The sequence below is a fragment of the Puma concolor genome, chromosome D1, assembly GCF_028749965.1.
Source record: "Puma concolor isolate L17-30 chromosome D1, mPumCon1.1.hap2, whole genome shotgun sequence".
Lineage (NCBI taxonomy): Eukaryota > Metazoa > Chordata > Mammalia > Carnivora > Felidae > Puma > Puma concolor.
The window spans coordinates 17,170,823-17,182,132 of NC_141676.1; the positions used below are offsets into that span (position 1 = coordinate 17,170,823).

Consider the following 11,310-nt stretch of genomic DNA (forward strand, 5'->3'; position numbering starts at 1 on the left):
CCCCGAACAACCTACATAGTCACAAGTGAACACTCGCGAGGGCAGCTGTCACCCCCCCCCCCACAGCCACACCGGTATAGACACCTCTCTTGCACCCCCTGTGCCCACTCACAACCACTCATACCGTCTTCACACTTACCCCCTTGGCTCTCCCAAATCACACCCCCCAGGAACAGAAGTCACACAGTGCTCCCCATACACAGAACAAACACGCCTCTCACACACACTTAGGCTCACTCATTACTTAAGCTAACACTTCCCACCCCAGCCCCTCACACTCAGATATATATACCAAGGACCAAAGTCACTTCGTGACCCTGGCACACACCAGCAAAGAACATACACGTTTCTCATACAAGTTAATCTCTCCTCAGCTATTCACAGTTGTTTCCAACCCTTTCACACACTCCTAACACAGTGTTCTCCCAACACAATACCCAGTGGATCCTGTAGATCTCTGACACTACAGGAGTCACCTGCACACTTCTTACACACTCATACATACGTACATACAAGGAACACACTCTCATTCACCAACATACACACCCACAGAGGACGTACACATCTTTCTCCTACTCACGAATACCCCCTAGGACAACAGTTACACGTTGCCACATCCCTCTTACACACACATCACTCACCCAGAAATATGCCTTGCAAACACACCCCCGAAGGCAACAGAGGTTGTCCCCCTACAGAGACGAGGAAAGCAGTTGGAACCAGAGCAGTCAACTGGGGTGGCACAACCAGCACACGTGCTTGGGAATCAATGGCTGGGGCAGCTTCTGACAGTCCCCACAGGGCTGACAAGGGGAGGCCAGGAATCCGGAGAACACGGTCCTCTTCCTCCCAAACTGTGTCACCCCGATGCCCACATCAGTTGCCCGCTGTTTCTGCTAGCACTCCTTTTGCAAAGCCACATCCTGTGTCACCTTCACTTTCACCCTCTTCTCTGGGGTTCTGGCAGCCCATTTTCCAGCCTTAACCGGCCACATATAACCAATGCTCGGGGCAAACCTGTGGTTTTGAGAAACAACCAGTGCCCAGAAGCTCAGAAACTTCTTCCAGTGTCCTTCAAGGTTCCTGTAGGCCCGGAGAAAGTGTGACCAGGGAGGTGGGGGTACCAGCCCTCCAGCCAGCACAGGTGCCAGGGTGGCCAGGAGGAGGGCAGTGAAATCCCCAAATGGGTCTGACACTGTCCTCCTGGGGTGTATGGTTCCCTCTGAGGATGTTTCCCAATGGTTCTGACCCCAAGCTCTGACAGTGTCAGACCGGAGGCAGCTGAAGACCCCACGGAGTTTGCACACAGCGTTACAACACCCAACGCCACATTCCTGTGGGGGCTGTGCTTCCCAGATCCTCCTGTTACTAGCTCGCTCAACTCTTAGCCTCCCACCACACTGCCTCCCAGCAATTCAAACATGAGAACTCCCCTCACCCTGTCAAGAACCCTTTGCCCTTTGCTGAGCCTCTGCAGAGCCTCTGGACAACGGGTGGGTAACCTCACTTTTGCCACCCCCCCCCCCCCACAGATAAAGGACTCAGAGAAGGCCAGACATTGCTATGCCCATTCCCGGGCCACCTCGAGTACCTACTGTGTCTGGGGGGCCTCTGCTGGGATCTGTGGCACGTCCCAGGAACGGTAGCGCCACATCTGCCTCAGTGCCCCCGGCCGTTCCCCTTCTTCTGTCCCCAGCGCCTCCGCGGGGCCCAGAGCTGTGGCCTCATCGCAGCCTCCCCCGGTTCTGTGGCCAGCCCCCAGTACGCTCATCCTGCCCGGCGACTCTCTTCCTCTTTCGGCACTTCCTGATGGTGGGGGGGGGGGGGGCCTGCGAGAGGCCAGCGGGCTGCCCCAGAAGAGGACCACGGGCCTTGTAGGCGCCTTCCGCTGACTGGGGCAGGAGAATGGCTGGGAAGAGAGGCTGCATGGGAGGGCAAGAGGCAGGCAGGTGAGGACAAGCCCAGCCCAGCTGCCAGGAGACAGCCGGAGTCAGAGGCTGCCACTCAGCCGCCTGGCTTGCCTGGGCTGGAACCCGAACCTCAACCTCAGTCTGGCCTTCCTCTCCATTCAGCCTCTCGGATCGTCACCATTTGGTCCTGCTAAGATCTCTTCATCACAACTATGAGGCTACGTGGTGGGCAGTGCCTGGCCCCTACACACCTCTCTCTCCTTAACACTTCTGTCAGCATCAGACCGGGGGTGGGCACACGGGACAGCGGTGGAGTGAGAAAAGTAACCAGAACAGAGTCAGAAGATGTGGGCTCATGGTCCGTTCCTGTCATTTGCTGAATCAGATCAGAGAGGGCTACTTCTCTGGGTCACGTTAAATCCTTTCTGGAGTAAGGTGGGATAGAAACAAAAAAACTGATGAATATATATCTCGGAGCTTTTCTGGGCCTCAGTGTTCTCATCTGTAAGATGGAAGGGGGGCAATAGTAATAACTGGGCTCATGGAGCTTGGTGAGGATTAAATAAGAGGTAAAGGGTTTACAAATTAATTCACTCAGTGAATATTTATTGAGTATCTTCTATGCATCGAGCACTATATCAGACCATATAGCAGTGAGCAAGGAAACAGGCTTCTAACCTCACAGAGCTTAGATTCTAGTGGGGAAGACACGTAGGAAACAAACAATACATGACATAATGTTGGGTGTGCTATATAGAAAAAAGAAGCCAAAGTGAAGGGGAAAGAATTTGATGAGGAAAGAGTTCTCCTACTTAGGTAGGAAATCAGGGAAGGCCTCTCTGAGGAGGTGACATTTGAGAACAGACCGAAATGAATCGAGAGAGCAGACGACGTGACTATCTGGGAGAACAGCATTCTGGGTGGAAGGAACAGAAACAGCAAAGGCCCTGAGTAAGGAATGTACTTGATGTGTCTGAAGGATAGCAACCAGGCCTGCTGGACTTTGAGGCCATCGGGAAGATTTAGTAAATGAATAGTAAGGAATATTCTTACTTTTTACCGTTAAAGTTGGTTCTGGGATGGAAATCGTCTCTTCCTCAAGCATTATTTAATCACACTGCTCTATCACACTCTTTAATCACACTGCTCTTTAATCACACTGTTCTTGAGCTTTCTATGTGTTTGTTACCCCAGAAAGGCTGTAAATTTCTCGAGGACAGAAAGGGTGTCAGTTCAGTTCAGTTCAATCACTATTTACGCTACAGAACTTGAAGACACAGGAATGCACACAACGCCATCCCAGCTCTGGGAAACCTCCATCTGGTGCTGTAGTGACCTCATGACTGGAACATATTTCTCAATAAATATTTATTTAATAAATCATGCCATATCATGAATAATTAATACTCAGCATTGATAAAATAATAGCTAATATTTCTTGGACATTTCTGTGCCAGAAACCTCTGAACCCTTGTACCAAACTTATCCTCCTGTTATTTTCCTCCTGTTACAGATGGGGAAACCAAGGCACAGAGCTACCAAGCTCATCTGTCCAAGGTCATCCAGCTGGTAAGTGGTAGAATTAAGAAGCTCACCCCAGAGTCTGTATCGTTAAATAAGACATCCCATTGCCTCTCTGGGGTTGAGACATAGCCGGATGATTACTCTGAGGCTTGGCACCCCCTTTTTCCAGCAGTTCTCCCTCGAACCCATCATCTCGGAATCCCTCAAGGCAGGTCCTGTATGCTGTGGCCCATCAGAGACACTGCCAGCCAGGTCAAGGCCTATTCTAGAAGGAGGCTGTTGCAGGGCCATGTCATGTCCTCCTCTCCCAGGGATTTTGCAAGTAGCTCGAGCAGTTAAACAGAGGAAATGGGGCAGGGCTTGTTTTTAGTCTGAGGCTTCTGGCAGACCTGGAACAGCAGAGAGCAGGAAATGTGACTCTTGAGGGGAAGCAGGACAGGCTGGAGGCTCTGAGAGGCAGAGCAATCCTGACTGGGAGACCAGGATCCCCTTGGACTTGTGCTCCTCCAAGCTCAATACTTCCCAGGAGGGCTGGAGAGGATGAGGCTGGAAGGGACAGGTGCACAGCGCTGGGGAGGATGCCCTTGGCAGTTGCTAGGACAACATGTGCCAGCATTGGGGAGCTGGGGACCCCTCAGAATCCACCCAGATACACACAGGAAGAGGAATCTGGGTAAGAAAATTATTCTGGGCTTTGTTGAGGCCCCAGAGGGTGAGGTGTTCTACTTTCAGTGGCCTGGATGAGCAACTGGGAGCTGGGGAAAAGAAATGTACCAGGGCACGAAATGCTCAACCCACGATCTGGACAGCCTCTGCTCTCAAAACCAGCCAAGCCAGCCTCCTTGGCCTGACCTTCGAGGCTCCTTATGCTCTGGTTCCTTCCTTTTTTGCCTCTTTGTCCAGGCTTTCCCTGTGGAGACTTTCTCTCAGCTCACACCACGCTGGTGCCTGCCTCCCAGTAGGTGCTCAATAAACATTGCTTCTCTCTTTTTTTCACACTTCTTTTAACATGCCACCCTCACCCTTGCCAATCCATTCTGCCTATGGTGCTCTCCTTGCCCTGTCTGCCCGTAATGTTTGACCAATCAAAATCTCCATCCTTCAAAACCCAAGCCCAAGAAGCACAAGCGGGAAGGTGAAAAGAGCCCCAGACACAGAATCCACTGGTTCAAACTCCAGCCCTTGCTGTGTGACTCTGGGTGAGTCACTTAACATCTCTAGGTTGGACCAGATGATTTCTAAAATCTCGTCTGCTCTGATTCATTTCATTTGAATCTCCTTCCCAACCTCCAGGTTTTTACTTATCCATTCATATGACAAATATTTTATAAACACCTAAGTCTCGAATGCTGACCCAGGGCCAGCATTCCCACCCCACTGATTTATCTCTGACACTCACTTCTGTTCCCAAGAACATTCCTATGTCATGCGACCTTGTGTGCACATCAGTCTTGTCTCCTTGCAAAATTCTTGGACCCTGTGCTGCTCCTAGGTCGGTGCTGGGTGCACAGTATGTGTGCTCAGTAACTTCCCGTGGAAGTGAGGGGAGGAAGCTGAGCAGAGGGAGGGAGACGGGCTTCCTGTTTGCACTAGTGGCTGTGGTGAGGCACAGGGAATTTTTTGAATCTAAATCCCTCCTCAGCAGCTAAGCCTATTGTCCAGGTACCTGCTGAGGGCCTTGGGAGCAGCCCAGAGCCCAAAATACCTACTGCTCCCTGGCCTCTGCCCAGGTGCTGGGCCTCTGCCCCCACAGAGGAGACTGATGTACCTGAGTGGGGCTGCAGGTTGCCACTGGCTAGTGACAGATGGAACTTTGATTAGACCCCTTCTGGGCAGGCTCATTAAAGCGGTGTGCAGGAAGAAATCTGGAGGAGGGGCTGGGTTCCTCTCCCCCTGGGGCAAGAGAGCTGTGGGTATAGGACTGGCGCTCTGCAGTCAAGGGTGGTCCCTCAAACCACCATCTCTCTCGGAAATTGTCCTTTGGCACACCCCAGGTCCCCAGGCTGGAGGTGAGAGGAGCTTGGGTGGTTCTTCCATTATTCTGGGTCAGCTGGATCTGCCCTAAGGAGCTCCCTCCCACCCCTACTGTAGCCAAGCCCCCAGGGCAGGGTCAGCAGACTTCCTGCCCTTCAAACCTCCTACCCCCGTGTATTGGGTCATAAGCCCTGATTGCAGAAGCACCCTTCAGTCCTCATGCCTCCAGTCCTATCACCCCCTCCTGGGGATAGATGCACTTAGAGCCAAAAGAAAAAAGTCCCTAAAGATGAAAGCCCAGGCCCTCGGAAGGCTGACAGAGTAAAAAGGGCTTTGGGGTGAACTGTCCAGTAGCCTTCAAGCCCCCACCTACTCCGTGAATCCTGCTTTGTTTTCCTTCTGCAAATATCTCTAGGCCAAGAACACTGGTCAAACACAGTAGAGCTCACCAGAAGCCAAATCTAGTCCTAATGCCTTCCCTACCCACTTCATATATCCTTGAGGAGAAGCCTTTCCTAGCCTTCGCTAACCCTTGTCCTTGGGACCTGGACCTTGAGGGGCCTCTCTGAATGCTCTGTTCTGAAATTGTACAAATTGAAGCAACATTGAGACTCTGACCCAGGCGTCCTGATGCCTGGCCCTTGGGCTACATTTTCAGCAGCACACCAGAGAAGCACCTGTTCAAATGGCTGTGCTCAAACTGGTCCTCCCAGCTTCCCTCCAAAGTGCCCAAATGGCTTGTGCTCCCCTGGTGTGGGGGGTAGGGGGCATGAGCTGCTGGGGGGTATGTCCCAAATGCTATGTGCCAAAACAGGACCGGATAAGCCCCTCTCTCTGGGATCCCAATCCCTGCACTGTGCCTGGCCCCACCTCTAGGCACTGCCCTCCTTGGCCTTTGACTCACTAGTCAGCAAGAGTCTCAGGTCCCTGAGGGGAGGAAGGATCTCCAGGCTGGGCCTTGTCCCTGCCCTTCCCAAAGGAAGGAAAATGGATAGACTCCCCGCTTCCAGCTCCCTCTGTCAGCGGGACCCCCTCCTCCAGCTCCAGCTCAGCTCTCTGCCCCCGGTTTTTGCATTTTTAATTCAGGACAGAATGTGATCTCTTGCAGCTCCTTGCTTTATTCTTTTGCTATTTAAATTACAAATCGGCCCCATCTCCCCTGTCACTCCAGGGTTATTTTTAGCTGCTGGTAAATAGCAGCAGGGAGAGTTGGATCAGGTGGCCCTCCCTCAAGGAGCTGTGTACCCGCAGCCCCATGCCCACAGGAGGGGCACCCTTCCCTGCCAGTTGGCGCCTCCAGTCGCTTCCTCCCCACCCCACCCTTCTCTGGGGACGGAGGGGGTCGGGGGAGGACTGTAGTCTGGGACAGGCATCGTGCTCAGTTCTTGCTTAGTCTCCGGGAAACTCCACCACTCCCAGGTCTCATTACCCAACCATCACTCAGGGTCAACCTCCTTCAGGGGCCTTCCTGGACACCCCCCTCCCCCAGAGGTCCAGCTATAGAGGCCCAAAGGCCTTCTAACTTGTACATCTCTTATCTTCTTTAATCTTCCCAGCCATTCTCCTGTGTGGGTATTATTGTTCGTGTTTTCCATGTGAGGAAACAGGGTCAGAGGTAAAAGTGACTTGCCCAGCTAGGAAGGGCCCGGCTGGCATTCGAACCCAAGTCTCTCTGACCCCAAAGACTGCATACATGTGCACCGCAGTGCCTCTATTGGTGCAATGCATGTGCCCTCTTGCCCAGTGTCCAGGTCAATTCTCAGTGCCTACCGTCCCATCCCATCTATCTGTTGGATCAGGGATTGGCAAACCGTGGCCAATGGGCCATATCCGGCCTGCTGCCTGTTTTTGGATGGCTGTGAGCTAAGAAGGGTTTTTACAATTTTAAACGGTTGGAAAAAAAGCAAAAGAATAATATTTGTGACAGTGGAAATGATATGAAATTTAAAGTTCAGGGTCTATAAATAAAGTTTCACTGGAATGCAGCCATGCTCATGCGTTTTCAAGTTGTCTGTGGCCACTTTGGTGCTACAATGGCAGAGCAGAGTGACAGAGACTGTATGGCTTGCAAAGCCTAAGATATTTACTGTTCGGCCTTGTACCAAATCATACTTTTGGCGAGGGAAAGGACAGTGTCCCACACCTCCATCTCATACAGTACCTGGCCCAGGGCCAGAACTATAGACAGAGGTACTGGTCCTCCTTCCCGGTCCTGTTGGGGCCACAAGAGCGCCCAGCACAGGGGAGCCGCTTGCCAGCCACACCCCCGTGATTCGGCTCACATGTTACCTCTCTTCTTCGGCTTCTTCACAGGTTTCTAAACCTGCTTCACCCCCAGAATCACCTGGGAGGGGTTTTTAAAGTTGAGATGCTCGGGCCCAACCCCAGACTACTTATATAGCAGGATCTCCAGGGATAGGGCTTTAGAGATGATTTAAAAAGAGATCCCCAGGTGATCTGGTTTGGGAACCACTGGGCTTAGCTCCAGAGGTCCAAGCTGTGCATCTTCTGACCCTTTCAGACCAAACCCAAGTCCCTTGTACCCCTCTGGCTTTTCCCAGGCTGGAGGCTGCCCCCCAGTGGTCTCTTGAGTCCAACCCTGGATGCTTAGGACTTGCTCAAGTGTATGGATACTTTTCCTCAAGCCCAGATGTAGAGAGAAGCTGTCCCCCCACTTCCCTTGCCCACCAAGAGTTACTACTGGCACAGACCTGCCATCTCTCCATCCACCGAAAGCAGCTGCCGGCGCTGCGTCCAGCCCACCATGGGGCTGTGGGAACCCTTTTCCCAGAAGCCATCACATCCCTAAAAGCTTCTAGCATCCTCCTGAAAGCCCCCCGTCCTCACTTACGTCAGAGACAGCCAGGCCTCAATCCCGCTTCCGTTTCCACCCCTCGCCCTCAGATTTTTTTTACCCCCGCGTTTCTGTCTAAAAGCCTTTTCTCTCCGTGAAGGGCTTTCAACTGCTTTTCTTAGCAACTCCTCACAGCGGGGTGGGAGGTTTATCTGCGAGCCAGAGCCGCATGGAACTCTGGCAGGCGGAGGATGTGGAAAAGGCCACTGTGGGCCTGAGCTCTTGTCAGCCCCCAGCAACCTGTACAAGGAAGTCATCAGGCCATGCAGAACTGGAGGCCCGTTGTGGAGGCCACACGAGAGGGCTTAGCCAGAAACACAGCTCATTCCACTGGGGTTCCCCTCAGTTGGGGGCTTGAGGAAAAGTATCTCCCATATGCTTGAGAAAGTCCTAAACACTCAGGGTTGGGCTCAGGAGACTATTGGAGGGAAGCCTCCAGCCTGGGAAAAGCCAGAAGGGTATAAGGGACATGTGCTTTTCCAGACCTTCTTCTGCCCTCTCCCCAGGGGGCTCTTCTTGCCTTGATGCCTTGTGCTGCTCTGGTCCTAAGTTTGGGCTCCTGGCCTAACTGCAGGGTGTAAGGAGGTGCCTTGCGTGATCTGTCCAGGGGTGACAGCTGGAACCCATGTGGGCTGTCTCCTGTAGCCCTCACATAGGTGGCCTGGAGGTTTCCTTTACAGGCAGAAAGGAACCGTAGTTTGTCACCCTGCATCCTTCATGACTAGAAGCCTCAAGTTCGGGCTGTGGAGGGGTCTCCATTCAGGAACCACCCTGGGGGAACCCAGCCTTTGCCAATTGCCTCTGTAGGGAGGTGAGGAGGGGGGCACACGCACACACCTTCCATCTCAGCCCTTTCATTATTCTCTACTTCCAATCCTCTAAGCCTCAACCCCATTCTGGCCTCCTTTCCAACTTCAGATGCTGTTTGTCCCTGCCCCAGAGCCAGGGAAAATCTTGGGGTCATCTCCTTATGTTACAGATGAAGAACTGAGGTTCAGAGACAGAGAGATTGTCTAGCTCAAGGACATACAGCAAATTACCGGCAGAAGTGAGATGTAAGCCAGGCTTCTGGATCCCAGACTAATATTTCTTCCAGGGTTCTATATTCTATGTCCATTCCCCATCAATCCCTGGTACTCTCTCTTCCCCGAGGGGACGTTCAGGGGCTCTTCTATCTGCAACCAGAAGGCAGGGGACAGTTGATGCCCTCCTCTCAGCCTGGTGTTCTGGAAGAACTGGAAATGGATCCCAGTGGACCCCTGACTCCTTACATATCCCAGAAAGTGAAGGTAGAGCCCATGTGAACCCAACTTACTTCCTATTTATTCTGAGCATCTCACTTCATGCTGGTGAAGTTTCCTCCCCTTCTCTCATGGACTAATGGCCTCATAACCTATTCAAGCCCTTCAAGCTCCCAGGGTTGGGCCAATTTTATGAAACATCTTCCCAGAAGCCTCAGGGAGAAGCCGGGCAGCCTGAGACACATCTCAAGTCCCTGGGTTGTAAACAGACAGGAAACTTATCCTCTCTAACCAGGCTGATGGCTTCAAGGACTGCAGATGCCTCAGTGTCCCTGCTGGACCCTCCAAAGGAGGTCACTCTGGTCTAGAGGGTGTAGTGGGGCAGCGAGTCCAAGTTGAGGCTGTGGTCTGGGAGAGGAAGAGGAAGGGAAGGGCTGCCCTTGCCCTCCCTCCACCCACTCCTCAGACCCCTCCTCTGTGTAACTTACCCACTCTTGTTTGATGGGCAGCCCTCCCTCGCCCCATCCCATCCTAAGTCATAAACCTGGTCCCCGGGGCCCACTGCAGCTGATTCCTCCAGGAAACCCCCCAGGGCAGAGAGGGCAGGACCAGGGAGGCTGGGAATTTTTCACAGGCAGAAGGCACTTAAGAAGATTCGTGGAAAGTGCAAGTTTCAATCTGCCACTGGGGATGACAGTAAGGACTTGTTGGGGCAAAGGGCTCTGGGAGGGCATTCCTTCTTCATCTCTAGGCAGCAGGGTCTCAGCCCTGGTGGCAGGGAATGCCTTAGCCACTTCCACAAGCCAGTGCCCAGCACACAGTCAGCCCACAGGAAAGTTCAGGTAAGGCCTATTAACCGGTAGGGGGCCCCCCTTTCCCCCAGAAGCAGGGCCAGGGGTCATCTCCTGGATCTCCTCAGCAGATGGAGGTCTGTGAGGATCACGTCTTGGTTATTTCTCTCCTCAGCGCCCGGGACAGTGTCCGGTCCACATTTGGCATCAGTAATTCCATGTCGGATGAGTAGGACGGTTCACCTAGAGAGGGGCTCCCAGAAGCACCCCCTTCCCCCTGCACACGGAGGGCAGAGACCCCTTGGTGGTCGTTTCTGATCCCCAGGGCCTAGAGCAGCGCCAAGCAAGCAGCGGGTGCTCCGTACATGTTGACCGAAAAGGGGGGTGGTCCCGAGCGTCGCGCTCCCCTCTGCTCCCCTCTCCTTACCTGTAGGACACCTGCTTGCGTAGGTGCATCTGGCGGAACCGCTCCTCCACCGGGGGCGCAGCGGCCATGCCCCGGGGTCCCACGGGCCACGGCTGCGAGACCTCCGCCTCCTCCCCTCGCCGGCAGCGCCGCCGCACCACCTCCTCCTCGGCTGCCCGGCCGCCGCCGGCCCCGTCCCCGCGGGGCCCTCCGCCGCCCGGCCCCTCGGCCATCCCGCGGCCGTCCTCTTCCCGCGGCTCCTGCGGCCTTTCGGGCTTCCCCGCTAAAGTTCAGTCTCCCTTCCTCCTGGGCCCGGGGACGCGATGCGGGCAGGGCTGGTGGTGGGGGTGGGGGGAGCACTGGGGCCCGCACGTCCCTCCCGACGCCGGGGCTCAGACGACGGGAGCAGCGATTTGCCGGGCGCCGGGCCTGGGGAAGGCCGGCGGGGATCCTCCCGCGCCCCGGGGGTCCCTTGGCGGGTGTCAGGGGACTGCGTCGTGCGCGCTGGGGCGCTCCTCGGACGGCCGGAGCCGGAGCCCGAGCCCGAGCCCGAGCCGAGCCGGAGCAGGGGCGGCGAGCGCGCTCCTGCCAGCCGCGCACCGGAGTGTCA

General features: G+C 54.4%; 1 protein-coding gene across 2 annotated transcripts in view; it reads right to left on the bottom strand.

Moving 5' to 3' along the window:
• The window catches only part of DGKZ (diacylglycerol kinase zeta), a 42,886-nt gene extending 31,938 nt beyond the window's left edge, over window positions 1-10,948 (bottom strand). The window contains exon 1 of one of the 2 annotated variants that reach the window (XM_086677561.1): window positions 10,722-10,948. In XM_086677561.1, the coding sequence (XP_086533687.1) occupies window positions 10,722-10,933 (212 nt within the window). In that variant the 5' untranslated portion in view covers window positions 10,934-10,948. Of the gene's footprint in view, window positions 1-1,595; window positions 1,787-10,721 lie in introns of those variants that run through there. The other variant, XM_086677566.1, reaches the window with a different exon arrangement.
• Between the last annotated feature and the right edge of the window lie 362 nt (window positions 10,949-11,310).